Source organism: Orussus abietinus, unplaced genomic scaffold (assembly GCF_000612105.2).
Source record: "Orussus abietinus isolate OABI.00-Male unplaced genomic scaffold, Oabi_2.0 scaffold167, whole genome shotgun sequence".
NCBI classification, from domain to species: Eukaryota; Metazoa; Arthropoda; class Insecta; order Hymenoptera; family Orussidae; genus Orussus; species Orussus abietinus.
The window spans coordinates 68,730-84,424 of NW_019394328.1; the positions used below are offsets into that span (position 1 = coordinate 68,730).

At 41.0% G+C, this 15,695-nt stretch overlaps 1 protein-coding gene across 1 annotated transcript in view; it reads right to left on the minus strand.

The window, feature by feature from the left end:
- Positions 1-15,695, minus strand: part of LOC105703798 (kazrin) — a 96,990-nt gene that overhangs the window by 35,181 nt on the left and 46,114 nt on the right. The window contains exon 2 of the mRNA XM_023431793.1: positions 1,568-1,910. Coding sequence (XP_023287561.1) covers positions 1,568-1,910 — 343 coding nt within the window. The remainder of the gene's footprint in view (positions 1-1,567; positions 1,911-15,695) is intronic.

Here is a 15,695-nt window from a genome sequence, read left to right on the forward strand (position 1 = left end):
TTGCCAGTTGCGCGGACCGATGCACCCGGTCGAGCTCGCCAAAGAAGAGGCCGGACAAGGACGAGGAGCGATGAGAAGCATCAACAGACGGGTGGTACGACCTGGGTCAAGGGTCCATTCTAGATTCCCGGTGGATCCGGCGCTGCTTTCGAGCCGCGTTTGCCACTCGACGGAATCGAGTAGCAGTCGGTCAGCTAATTCAAACGCCATTGGCACCGATTGACGTCGAGTCTCGCGTGGCTCGCGTTATTGGAGGAGGGCCAGCTCTCGTCCAGACGAGTATCGCTGTTTGGGCCGCGCTGAGAGATTTCCAGGATAGGGCGGGATGCAGGGAGAATCTTTACCCCGATCGAAGCCCTCTCGATCGACGATGCGGATTTTAAAAGGCATCCAAACACCACGGATGCCGCCTTTTGAAGCGAACCGTTTCGCGACGACGAATTCTCCATTGGAGACGTGACCACGGAGTCAAAGCTGGGTTGACCAAATAGAATAAATTCCCATAAATCGAGTACAGAGAGCCTGGGTATTTACTGGCATTCGTACATTGGGGGAAATGATCTCCAGATTAATAATTGGTTATTCATACGGTTTTACCAATTTAGAGAGGATTTAGAACACACTTTCGGGTGAGAAGGACAGGGGATGTAAGTAACGATTTGAGGTCTCTCCCAGCCCTCGTCCGGACGAGTGTCATTCTTTGGGCCGCGCTGAGAGATTTCCAGGATAGGGCGGGATGGAGGGAGAATCTTTACCCCGATCGAAGCCCTCTCGATCGACGATGCGGATTTTAAAAGGCGTCCAAACACTACGAATGCTGCCTTTTGAAGCGAACGGTTTCGCGACAACAAATGCTCCATTGGAGACGTGACCGCGGAGTCAAAGCTGGGTTGACCAAATAGAATAAATTCCCATAAATCGGGTACAGAGAGCCTGGGTATTTATTGGTATTCGTATATTGGGGGAAATGATCTCCAGATTAATAATTCGTTTTTTATACGGTTTTATCAATTTGGAGAGGATTTTCATTTTCCAATAACTCTAGAATATGACTGAATACGAAAGCTGTTGATAAACACGTAGGAAATATGGATTCCACCCCCTGTGGTGGCTATGAAAATAGTAGAACCGAAAGAGAGAAAACGAGGAGCCTTATCTCTCTCTTTTTACGGGAAATAGTGCAACGCAATATAGCCATAGCTTATCTAGCGAAAGGAAGAGAGAGAAACACATAGGATGTCGGCTCTAATTGCTCCCTTTCTTGTTCATTGCCTTCACAACTGAGGGAGTATTCTCTCAAGAAATCGGATTTATTTCTTGAAATAACGCGAAAATCAGCTAAAAATCGCAAGCAGAAATCCCTGGGAATCGTTGGAAATCCCTGTGACAATTTTGTTATCGAATCGCGTTGTTGTTTATCATATGAAATAGGGCAATCGGCTCTTAAAGAAGGAAATCGTTTTCACTGATTTCCTTGTCAATACTCCGGTCACAACGGTATCAAGGAGATGGTCGAGTTTACAGGTTCCATATATTTTACGTCTATGGTAATCCTAGATATACCGACCTATAGGGCTGGCTCTCCTATCGATGGGGCTGGTCCTCTTATCAACGGGGCTGGCGGATTTATCGCTAGCGGAGCTGCGCTTCTCGACGGGGCTGCTGCCAGCGCTGAGTCGTTTGGCGTCTTCCTGTGGATGGGCTTCGGCGTCCTGAGGGGCGACGTTGCTGCCGCTGGAGGTCGAAGAGTTGCTGAGGCCACCCCCGGCGTTGCTGTTCAGGACCAGAGCCCCGCGGACGTCGCGCAGTTCACCCCTGAGGGAGGCGCACTCGCCCCGGGCCCGTTCCAGCTCCCCGTCCAGCCGGGCCCCCGTTGCTGCGTTCTCCTCCACCATTACGCGAAGTTTAGCCTGGAAACATAGAGTTCACTCGATATTTCTTTTAGCAGTTACCATAGGAATAGAAGTTCCCTCCCTTGGGACCCATTTCAGGAGGGAAGGAAGAGAACAAACACCATCAAGGACGGTTATTTTGTGCGTGTTGGTCATTGGGGACATTGACTATCATTCACAGATTAGATGATTGTTATGGGAATTAAATTATGCAAAAATAGACGTATGAACTTGGACTTCATTTAAAGTTATTGCAAGGGTAGAGGGTTTCAAGATTTTATGATGGACATATATCGCTGCGCTCTTCTTCGACATTACGCGAAGTTTTGCCTGGAAACATTGAGTTCACTTTTTACTTCTTTTAGCAGTATCGTAGGAATAGAAGTTCCCTCCCTTGGGACCTATTTCAGGATGGAAGGAAGAGAACAAACACCATCAAGGACGGTTATTTTGTGCGTGTTGGTCATCGGGGACATTGACTAACATTCACAGATTAGATGATTGTTCTGGGATTTAATTTATGCAAAAATAGACGTATGAACTTGAACTTCATTTAAAGTTATTGCAAGGGTAGAGGGTTTCAAGATTTTATGGTGCACATATATCACTGCGCTCTTCTTCGACATTACGCGAAGTTTTGCCTGGAAACATTGGGTTCACTTGTTACTTCTTTCAGCAGTTCTCGTAGGAATAGAAGTTCTCTCTCTTGGTACCCATTTCAGGAGGGAAGGAAGAGAACAAACTCCATCAAAAACGGTTATTTTGTGCGTGTTGGTCAACAGGGATATTGACGAATATTCACACATTAGATGCTGGGAATTAATTTATGCAAAAATAGAAGTATGAACTTGGACTTTGTTTAAACTTATTGCAGGGTTAGAGGGTTTTGATTTTATGATGAGCATATGTCGCTGCCTTCTTCTCCACCATTACATGAAGTTTTGCATGGGAAGTTAGAATTGACTCGTTACTTTTTTTAGCAGTCATCGTAGAGATAGAAGTTCCCTCCCTTGGGACCCATTTTGGGAGGGAAGGAAGAGAGCGGAGACCATCAGACCGGTTATTTTGTGTATGTTGGTCATTGGGGACATTGACTAGCATTGACACATTAGACGATTATTTTGGGATTTAATATGGACAAAAACGGGGGTATAAACTTGGACTTTATTTAAACTTATTGCAGGGTTAGAGGGTTTGAAGATTTTACGATGCACATGTCGCTACATTCGCCTCCACCGCTGGGAATAGAATTAACTCGTTACATCTGTGAGTAGTTGTCGTTGGGAAAAAAGTTCTCTCCTCTAGGACTCACGACGGGTGAAAAGGTAAACTTCGAAGATCGTGCTTCACCCAGTTGTATTGACTAACATTGACACATTAGACAATTATTTTGAGATTTAGTTTGGACAATAACTGGGGTGTAAACTTGGACTTTATTTACACTTATTGCAAGGTTGGAAGAGTTTGAAGGTTTTACGATGCACATATCTCGTTGCGTTCGCCTCCACTGTTACGTAAAGTTTTCCTTGGAAAGATGGAGTTGACTCGTTACTTCTTTTAGCAGTTGTTGGGAAAGAAATTCCCTCCACTAGGATCCGTATCGGGAGGAAAGGAAAACTTCGAAGATTGTGTATGGTAGTTACCAGCCACGCGTGGACCAACATTGACACATAGCTTGGGCAATTATTTCCGGAAGTATTTTGGATAAAACCGATTTCATATACTTGAATGTAATTAGTGGTTGTTACAGAAGTAATTTGGTCAAAACTGGTTAAATGAACTTGAATTTAATTGGAACTTGTTGCAGGAACAGTTTTTATGTTGCAACTAAATCACTACTGCTTCAATATGGCCGTACACCAAAGACGCACACGTCAAGTACGCTGCAAATGTTTCAGAAAGGACGTGACATGTCTACGAATTTGCGTATATCTATGCACATAAGTCAGGCATTTGTTTCATCAAATTCTTTGTGTGCTGAACTTAATGGGGTGTGGTCTGACTTATGTAGCCATTATCGAAAGTTTTGCCTGCACACGACCAAGTTGAGTCGTTACTTCTTTTAGCTGTTGCCGTTGGAAAAGAAGTTCTTTCCCTTGGGACCCATGTCTGGAGAGGAGGTAGAGTTGGACCAAAGAACGTGATCGACGGTTACATTGTGCAGGGTGGCCACCAGAAACATTGATTAACAATGATATGAGGTCCTGTGGTGGATTAACAGTGATAATTGGTTTGGAGAAACTCATATAAATTTTGGATGTATTTAAATTCCTATTTAAAGAGTTCTGTTCCCTAGGATTCCTGTCGAGAGGAAAACTTCGACGATAGTTGTGGCTGGTTACATCGTGAATAGGGATTACCAATCACAATGTCTAAAATTCATGTAATTTACACATTTTGGGATTTCATTTGGGAAAAACTAGATGTATAAATTTAGGTTTGCTTTGCGCTTGTTGCACAGTTAGAAGGATTTAAAGATTTTGAGATGCACATAAGAGGTGTTCTTATGTAACCATTATGTGAAATTTTGCCTAGAAAAGTTCGAATTGACATTTTGTTTCCTTCAGTTTGTCGAAAGAGAAAAAACAGTTCGACTAAAGAACGTGATGGACTGTTACATTGTGCATGGTGGTCATCAGGCACATTTATTAACAGTGATATGAGGTCCTGTGGTGGATTAACTAAATATGTGGTGGATTAACAGTGATAATTAGTTTGGAGAAACTCATATAAATTATGGTTGTATTTATATTCCTAACGGAGTTGGAAGGGTTTAAAGATTTTAAGTTGAACACATGTCACCGTACACTTATCTAACTATATCCTGAAGTTTTGTATGGAAACAACCTAGTTGATTTGTTGCTCCTTTTAGGGGTTGATGTCAGGAAAGAGTTCTGTTCCCTAGAATTCCTGTCGAGAGGAAAACTTCGACGATAGTTGTGGCTGGTTACATCGCGAATAGGGATCACCAATCACAATGTCTAAAATTGATGTGATTTACACACTTTGGGACTTCGTTTGGGAAAAACTAGATGTACAAATTTGGGTTTGCTTTGCGCTTGTTGCAGAGTTAGAAGGATTTAAAGATTTTGAGATGCACATAAGAGGTGTTCTTATGTAACCATTATGTGAAATTTTGCCTGGAAAAGTTCGAATTGACATTTTGTTTCCTTCAGTTTGTCAAAAGAGAAAAAACAGTTCGACCAAAGAACGTGATGGGCTGTTACATTGTGCAGGGTGGTCACCAGGCACATTGATTAACAGGGATATGAGGTCTTGTGGTGGATTAACTAAGTGTGTGGTCATGTGGTGGATTAACAGTGATAATTGGTTTGGAGAACTCATATAAATTTAGGATGTATTTAAATTCCTTACTGAATTGGAAGGGTTTAAATCTTTTAAGTTGTACATATGTCACTATACTCTTATCTATCTATAACCCAAAATTTCGTTTTAATTTTATTTAATATGCATACGTGGCGCAACTTTTCTTTCTTCATTATTTCACAAAGTTTTGCCTAGAAAAGATGAAGTTACTTCGTTATTTCCTTTGGAAGTTCCCTCCCTTGGGGCCCACATCGAGAAGAAAGGGAAAAAAGGGAGAAAGGGGGAAAAGAGTTTGATCAAAGTACATAATGAACAGTAATTATTACAGGGATGGTCAGCTATCATACGCGAATCGATATGAACACATAGTCAAACAGTTAATATAAAAAAAAATTAGGTACGTGGACTAGGATTTTATTTGAACTTATTGCAGGGTTAGAAGGGTTAAAAGATTTTATTTAATATGCGTACATGTCGCAGCGTCCTCCTCCACCATTCCGCGAAGTTCTGCCTGAAAACGACGAAGTTACCTCGTTATTTCTTTCGGCGTTCATCGCCTGGAAAAAAAGTTTCCTCCGCTGGGACCAGCCCATGGCATGAGGAAAGAGAAAAGAAAAAAGAGAAAGAAAGTTCGAACAAAGTATATAATGAATGGTGGTTAATGCAGAGCTGATCCGCAACGTGGATTAATATTGACACGTAGTTAGATAGTTAATTTCAAAACAAAAAATAAACCCAACAAATTGATTTAAGATAGAGAGTAGAGAGAAAAATGTCGGTTTACATCTAAATTAATGATAAATTGTAATTGCAGGTTTCAAAAAATCCTCGGCTTTGCATCACATCAAGATCAGAGTATTGTTCAGGGTTCATGACTTTATGTACAACTTGGAATGTTTGAAATTGAAGATTATGAGCCCGGAATAATGGGAAAGATGCGAAACGTTTATAGTGGAGTAAGGTTCGAATTTTCGCGAGGCAAAATCATTATTTATTGTAAAACGTTTAGCTTGTACCCAGGATTCAGTCTCTGTGAAGGGTAATCAGCAATTGTCGTAAAATATATACCTCATAGACAGACGAGTCCTGGGGAGGGATAATTGACATTTGTTATAGAATGTATAACTTGTAGCCAAGTTTCAGTTTCCATGAGGAATAGTTGTGAGCGAAAGTTACTATGAAATGTGCTACTAGGTTTGAATCCTCGCAAGGGATAATCAACATTTGTAAAACGTGTAAGTCCCCGGGAGAGATCATCACAAATTATTATAAATTGTGTATACAAGTTTAACCCTATTAGTGCCGACCGAAGTCTTTAGCACATGAAAAACGGCGATATATCGTTCTTTGACACAAAGGGGGTTAAATCTTCATGAGAGATACCTAGCACTTGTTATAAAATGTGCAACTTGTAGCCAGGATTCAATTCAATCCTCTTGAGAGTTAATCGGCATTCGTTATAAAACGCATAAATTAAATAATAAAGGATAATAGACATTTACCATAAAGCACGTACCCGGCAGTTATGTTTCAGTCCCTGCGAGAGATAATCAGTAATTGTTGCAAACCGTTTAAATCATAGCCAGGCTTCGATCCTTGTGAAATATAATTATAAAACGTGCAACCCACAGTAAGGTTCCAATCCCCATGAGAGGCCAAAGGAATTTCCATAAAACGTGTACCTCACCCCCAGGTTTGAATTCTTGCGAGGGATAATCAACATCTGTAGAACGTGTAACTCATAGCAGGAATCGAGTCCCCTTGAGGGATAATCGGCATTCGTTACGGTCGGCGAAAGTCAGGGCGGTCCCATAAAGGCACGGGGCGGATTTCACCCCCGGCAGACTTGGGCATAAACTCATAAAGGGACGTCGAGATCAAATCTAGGGACGTCGCGGTGTCGGGACGAGACACCGTGGAGTAATCCCCGAGCCCAGGGCCAGACACGAGGCACCAAATTCGCTTTGTCCTGCACGCGTATTCCATACTTCCCGTTTCGGGGTTGGTGTCTTGCCGAGTTAGCTCTCGGAATTGGATTTATCGCTGTTTCTGGGGTCTGTGTGGGTTAACTTCCTGGGGGGCGGACCGAATTGCTGCCACGTATTAGACATTCGTGGAATGCATTTAGACGAACTCTTGACTGGGTCAAAGGTGTAGTTGGGGACGCCGCAGGTGTAGCTGCAAAACGGAGTGACACCTAGGAAAACGAAGGTGCAAAGGTAGAAACTCCTGTAATGGTGGTTCAGACCTCGCACTCAAGTTCTTAATTTCAATTAAAAAATAATAAATTAAATGTTTTCAGACGTCAAAGCCACTAGAGATCAATGTTGTTGGCAACTTGGACTCTTCGAACTTGTTGCATCGGTCTGGCTTGCCAGAAACGAAGGAATGCTTCGTTGAAGGATGCTCGAATCGGCGCTTCTATTATTCAGAGACTAGTCTAATCCCATTGCTTGGGCACTTTTATCAGTGTATGTCCTCACAACTGATTTTAAGGATTAAGAGACGTTTTCTCCTCGTTAAATGAGTAAAAAAAGCGCCTCTTAACCCTAAAAGACAGGTATAAGTAAAATCCTAGTCCTAATTTATCATGAAATTGACGTCGACGAAGAACGCACGATGCTGTCAAAGTTAGGAGCTGATGTTGATATCATCGCAACTTTTCAGTTCCGCGTTACAAAGGTGTAATTACTAGACAAGGTAGACAAAATTGATGGATAAAGGCATCCTAAGTAGACCTCGTACTCAGGTTCTTAATTTCAATTCAAAAGTAATAAATTAAACGGTATCAGACGTCAAAGCCACTAGAGATCGATGTTGTTGGCAACTTGGACTCTTCGAACTTGTTGCATCGGTCTGGCTTGCCAGAAATGAAGGAATGCTTCGTTGAAGGATGCTCGAATCGACGCTTCAATAATTCAGAGACTAGTCAGGGTCGTAAACAAGGACCTTTGACGATGAAAACTTGCCGGAGACGATTAAAACTTGAATCGTACAAACCGAAAAGAAATCCGAACGTCGAAAACGGGCAGGAAATTTGGGAAAATGATAATTCGTGAGACTTCTGTTAAAATCATTTGTTATAACGGCACACAACGAGAAATTTGAGGGAAACCATGATTCGCGGTGTTCTCAGTGAAATTTCAGGCTCGATGACGATGGCCTGACAATGACTCGTGACGAAACAGGGGAGCTGCATGTTGAATTCTAGCTAGGACGCACTCCTGATGCTCCCTTCCGCACCAAATGATAAGAATGCCTCTTCTTCCATAATCAGTGATGACACAGCTTTTCAACAAAATTCCTTTCCGTGGATCCCTATCCGCGAAGGATTTCGAATCCCCCATTGAATCAGGGAGGTCGACAAGAACTCCAAACATCGAGGACGAGCAGAAACCTTGGGAAAACGATGATACGTGTTGTTCTCTATGAGCCGCATTCTGAATTTCTAGGATGCCTTCCTGAAGCACCCTTCGGCTCCAAATGAAGAGAATGCTCCTTCTCCCATAATCAGAGAAGCTCCGGCTTTTCGACATAATTCCCTTCTGCTAATCCCTATCCGCGAAGGATTTCGAATTCACAATTGAATCAAGCAGGTCGACAAGAACTCCAAACATCGAGGAAGAGCAGAAACCTTGGGAAAACGACGATACGTGTTGTTCTCTATGAGCTGCATTCTGAATTTCCAGGATGCCTTCCTGAAGCACCCTTCGGCTCCAAATGAAGAGAATGCTCCTTCTCCCATAATTAGAGAAGCTCCGGCTTTTCGACATAATTCCCTTCTGCTAATCCCTATCCACGAACAATTTCGTATTCGCTATTGAATCAGGCAGGTTGACAAGAACTCCAAACATCGAGGACGAGCAGAAACCTTGGGAAAACGATGATACGTGTTGTTCTCTGTGAGCCGCATTCTGAATTTCCAGGATGCCTTCCTGAAGCACCCTTCGGCTCCAAATGAAGAGAATGCTCCTTCTCCCATAATCAGAGAAGCTCCGGCTTTTCGACATAATTCTCTTCTGCTAATCCCTATCCGCGAAGAATTTCGAATCCCCTATTGAATCAGGCAGGTCGACAAGAACTCCAAACATCGAGGACGAGCAGAAACCTTGGGAAAACGATGATACGTGTTGTTCTCTATGAGCTGCATTCTTAATTTCCTGAAGCACCCTTCGGCTCCAAATGAAGAGAAGGCCCCTTCTCCTATAATCAGAGAAGCTACGGCTTTCCGACATAATTCCCTTCTGCTAATCCCTATCCGCGAAGGATTTCGAATCCGCTATTGAATCAGGGAGGTCGACAAGAATTCCGAACGTCGAGGACGAGCAGAAACCTTGGGAAAATGATAATCCGCGCTGTTCTCTTTGAAGTTTCGGGCCTGACGATAATGGCTGGCGACTGGACACGTGCTCCCGACATGCGAAATATCGTATCAAAGGGCTTGGCCTCGCAAAAAGAGCCAATAATAATAATGCTCAACCCTTTCCCGTGGCTGTTTGGATGGGCGCTCTTTCCCGGTGAGGATTCTGGAGTTGCCATTGAATTTACCGACTCGAGGTTCCCCGGAAGGAATTTCGCCGCTCGGAAAAGTCGGGAAAAAAGTGTCGTTATTAAAGCGCAACGAATTGCGACAGATTTCAAGTCCTCGCAATACAGAACGTCTATGCACTCGAGTGTGCACCAACTTCCAGCGAAGCGTCGGTTGTACGAAAGCAAATCAGACGAAAGACCAATTTTCGGAGCGAATGCGTCGAGAATGAATTGTGTAGTCTCCGAAATCGGAATATTTAATTATGAATTGAGTATATCGATCTAGGTAAAGGATATTTTTTAGAGACGACTTCTTTAAGGTGAAGTGAAACCCCCCTCTAATCAGTCGACTCGAATAACACACTTTTTATTAAGGTTATTGGATAGAACCGTCTGAAATCTTGACATGTGACTCGCGAGCACCTAGGAATTATCCCTAGCCGCACAAAATATTTGTCCTATATTTTCTATATATTTAACGAATATCGTACATTTTGTAAATATTTACCAGACATTTGAAATATTTGCAAAACGTTTACTTCAGAATATTATCTCTATAATATTTATATAATATTAGCTCCATGTGTTTTCATAATATTTTTCTACCAGATATACAAAACATTTCGTTTCATTTTAATACAAGTATTTTTTAAATATTATCTGCCGAATACATTATAAACGTTTTAAAAATATTTAAAATCAAAATCACACGTTTTGCTCCCATAATGAAATAGCGGAACGAAAATATTAGAAAAATTTCTCGTGTTTTTTGATACCAAATGAAGTGTCCGATAATAGTCGTGAAGTAAAAAATGTATTTTTATTATGTTAATAAGTTAAAAAATATAATTTCTCTATATGTTTATAAATTATTGAAACTAAATGTCATTGAGATTTTCAAGAAGTATTTCAGATATCTTCGAATGAAATCTACAAGAAATCTTGAAAAATATGTCGCTTGAGATATTTAGCAAAGATTACTGACAAATATTTAGAAATTATTCTATGCTACTAGGGATCTTGACACATTCAACATTTTGATTTTTGACAAATATGTTTTAATTTAGCCCAGACCAGAACCAAAGTTTCGTCGAGCTCTCATATTTCAGTCCATATCTAATTATTGAAAGCTCTATTATGAGAAACGAAAGGGTCAGGACAATTGTATGACAATTTGGAAGACTCTGGGAATCGAGAAACTCGCATTTGAACGGGATAAAGGCAAAAAAAGTGTCTCATGCGCTTCTATGCTAAAACGATGGGAACACGAGGTCTCGGAGGGAAAATTTAATTGACCTAGAAATCACAGATGGCGCAGGGGGTCCCTCTGCAGTCAATTAGGGCCTCAGAAAGTATGAATCCAGAGGATTTCTGGAGTTTTACTTCGATTTCTTTATAATTATTGTACGATAACGACAGGTAGAGTATACCATTTGGTACAATACTCAATATAATTAGACACAGCTGCCAATATAAAACCAAACGACGGCAACGTAGGTTTTTAAAAAAATATTCTTTATCGACGTCCATCAAGTTCTTCGACGTGTTTCACTTCACCTTAAGGGCGCTCACCACACTGATAAAAAGTGGCCGTGCAAATTTACATATTCAATGATTGGTTATTTCGATGCCGCAGGAAATTGCAGTAAAATTACATTGTCTTTGTATTATCGCATTCAGGATCTTGGTTGAGATAAAAAGAATTACAACGTGAGATTACAATTTAATATCGACAGAAATTCATGACCATCATATGATGACGAAAATCGATTGACAGACAATTTGTTGCATGAAATCTCTGCAATATATGTAAGCATATTTTCGTTAGGGTGTGCTTTGCTTAATTTTGCATTTTTTTTTTTAATATTTTCTTCTGAATAATTAATAATGTATGGCAAAAGTGATGAAATGTGGTATTGGAATACAACAATTTCACGTTCAGGCAAAAGTGATGAGATATAATATTAGAATGCAACAATTTCACTTTCGGCCAACTTTGTCGTCACTTTCGCCAGAGGGCGGCATAACTCGTTTTTCGTAAAAAAATTACTCGTTCGCGGAAAGAACCTCCGGCGCCGGATGTCGGAAAAATTTCCCGGGAGTTATTTTACACCGGAAGCCACGGTAAGCTTTGAAGTTTCGTGACCGTTTCGAATGGGCCTTGCTTTATGGAGTCGCGTTAAAAGAGGCTTCGGCACGTTTAACGAGCGTCCTTTACGCCCGGAAGGGGGATTAATTTTTCATCGTCCGCGGTTGAACCACCGATCCGGTTCCCGAGCCAAACCGTGTGTGCATTTTCCCCCAGCCAGGAAAACCAGTCGGCAAGATAGTGGGGGGAAAAAAAAAGAAATTCGAACGTCGAAAAAAAGAATCCCGGGGAATGATTAATTCGACGGGCGGTGCGCTTTGAAATCTCAAGGCCCGGTGTCTGGTTCCCGATTCATGGGATTTCATTCAAAGAGGCAGTTAACGAGCGCTTTTTATTCCCGGCCAAATTAATTTCAGCCCCTCCGCGGTTTCCGCCATTTCGATGTCGGATGTCCGAGTCCTTTGCGGCTTTCACCCCGACACCGAAAATTCAAAAGGGATGTCCGAATGGGCGACATGTCCTGCGAAAAGGCGACCACTTTCGGTCTTGTTCGCTTAACTATGGGCAATTATTAGGTTGAGGAATAAGTTCCCGCCGTTTTAATTACGTTATTTTACGTTAACCCTTTCGCTGCCACGGTGGTCCCATGGGACCGGCGCTTGTCTTTTCATTTGGGACATGGTGGTCACCGGTGGCGGCCATGAATTTGTTATTAAAATCATTCATTTTGAGACAAATGCTCTCGAATAAAAATGAATGAATTATGCAAACATGTATATAACCTTATGAATTAAAAAGTGCGCTATTCGATAATAACAAACGTTCATTTGATATATAAAATACTAACGCGCTTCTATGCTAAATCGATGGGAATATGAAGTCTTGGAGTGAAAATTTAATTGACCTGGAAATTACAGATGGCGCAGAGGGTCCCTCTGCAGTCAATTAGGGTCCCAGAAAGCATGAATCCAGAGGATTTCTGGAGTTTTACTTCGATTTATTTATCATTATTGTATGAAAACGACAGGTGGAGTATGCCATTCGGTACAATACCCAATATAATTCGACACAGCTGTCAATATAAAAACGAACGTCGACATCGTAGGTATTTAGAGAAATCTTATTTATCGACGTCGATTAAGTTCTTCGACGTGTGTTTCACTTCACCTTAATTAGTACGGCAAGGGGTTAACCGCGTTATACGGGAGTCTTCTGTATTACAGCGCCCGCCGGTGGTAAGTTTAGGAAATAAAAATGGTATCGGTAAACAATAGCCTCCCACTTCTGAAATTTGGCGGAGTTTCAAGACCCGTGCGTACGACTGCGAGAACTGCATGAAACCATAAATTCAAGTACCTCTCTTGTAACCTTGAACTTCTAAAATTGCACCACCATTTTTATGAGTCTTACATAAATTTCTAACGGCTACAAGTTTGATATAAAACAAAAACGTATAACGATGGAATCAACGATGACGTATGTATTATGAATTTCCTCGCACACTCAGAGTAAAATATAGTTTATTATAAAAGTAACTTATAAATTCGGGTTCTTTGCTGGAATTTAACAGATTACAGTGTTTGAAAAAAAGGTTTGAAGGTAAGAGACTTATTCGACTTGACGGTTGCTTAACGAATGGCGCATTTTGTCTTTTGCGATTCCGTCATTGGGTTTAGAAGCTCTTACGTGGTCATATCTCAAGATACGAAATTACACTTCCATTTTTATGAGTCTTACGTAAATTTGTAACAGCTAGAAGTTTGATGTATGACAAAAACATATCACGATGGAATCGACGACGTATATATTATTATGAATTTCCTCGCACACTCACAGTAAAATATAATTTATTACAAAAGTAACTTGCAAATTCGGGTTCTTTGTTGGGATCTCACAGATTACAGTGTTTGAAAAGAAGTTTTGAGGCAAGAGACATTCGATTCGGAAATCGCATAACACTATATTTGCCTCGGTATACTTGAGCTATTCTTTCAGATACCGCTACATTACGATGTAATCTTGAACTTCTGAAATTGCACCTCCATTTTTATGAGTCTTACATACATTTTTAATGGCTAGAAGTTTTATATATAACGAAAACGTATAACGATGGAATCGACGATAATGTACATATATTTCTCTCCGTATATTTAAGCTATTCTTTCAGATACCGCTATATTACGGAGTCCGCAAAATTACACCACCTCCCGTTGCACCTTCCGTGAATTCCGGGAATAATAAGCGAGCACTCGAGCGAATTATCGTGGGTCGTGTGCAGCGGCGGGTATCGTTTGAAATTTTCGCCTGGCGAAGCGCTCCTCCATGAAATATGCATTACCCTGCGCCGCGATTTTTCAGCGGTATTGGATCGCGACTCGGTGACTGGGTTGCCCATCTTTCGTGCCCGGGGCTGGTGAACCATCCATCGAGTCTAACCTAACCTAAAAGTAACCTAAACTATACTAAGATATGACATAATTTGACGTGACTTAAAGTAAATCAAAGAAATAAGGGATGTGACATAACCTGAAATACCCGAAAGTGAATTAAACTAGTAAGAGATGCGATCTAACCCAAGATAATATAAAGTTAACTAAACTGATAAGAGACATGACTTAAGTTCAAGTAACCTGAAGTATATGCAACTAATAAAGAACGTGATGTAACTTAAAATAACCTAAAGTAAATCAAAGTAATAAAGAATGTGGCAGAACCTAAAATAACCGAAAGGGAATTTAACTGAGAAGAAATGTGATCTAACCCAAAATAACCTATAGTAAATTAAATTAACACGGAATGATGTAACCAAAAATAACCGAAAGGGAATTGAACTAAGAAGAAATGTGATCTAACCCAAGATAACCTAAAGTCAACTAAACTAATAAGAAATAAGACATAATTTATGAAGAAATAAGACATAATTTAAAGTGATACGATTAAAATAATTTAAACTGATAAGAAATAAGACATAATTTAAAGTAATTTAAAATAAATCAAACTAATAAGGAACGGGGACATACCCTCAAATAACCGAAAGCGAATTACAGGAATAAGAAATGCGATCTAACCCAAGACAACCTAACATAAATTAACCTTAGACGAAATGTGGCCTAACCTAAAATAGCCCAAGATAAACGGAACTAATAAGAAATACGAACTGGCATAATAACCGAAAGTGAACTACGCTAATAATAAATGCATCGTACCTTAACCTAACCCAAAGTAAATTAAATTGATAAGTAATGTAACGTAGTTTAGACTTACCTAAAGTAAACTAACCAAGCTATGCTACACTAAACTAGAGTAGACTAAATTATATTAAATAAACTTAACCTAACATAACCCAACCTAACCTAACCTAACCTAACCTAATCTAGCCTAAGTTAACCTAACCTTACCTAACCTAACTCAATCCAGCATCCCATCATTTAGAAACCTGTCCAGAGAAGTGCACCGGTGTATTTGCACTCGAGGCGCACGACCGGTAACTGCCAGTTGCAGATGGCACTGCCAAATGAATTTGTCGCCGGAAGTAGAAGCTCGCCGACGCTTCCAGGAAGAGAAAACCTCCTTCCGCCCTCCCCTGCGCCCCCCGCCGACGGCTTATTAAAGTTCCACCCCCGAGTCTGAGCGAGGGAAGGAAAAAAGGATCGGTAAAAAGTGAAGTCTTGCAAGAGATCCTCGGAAAATGCTCACCACCATTACGGTGCAGCGCCATTAGGTGAATGCACGAATATTGGATCTTTCACGCGCGTTAACGCGATCGTGGCGGAATTAAGGTGATGCGAAAGTGGCGTCGAAGAGGTTTTGTTTATAAAACTTTTCTCCCAACTGGGTTTACCGAATAGTTTGAAACG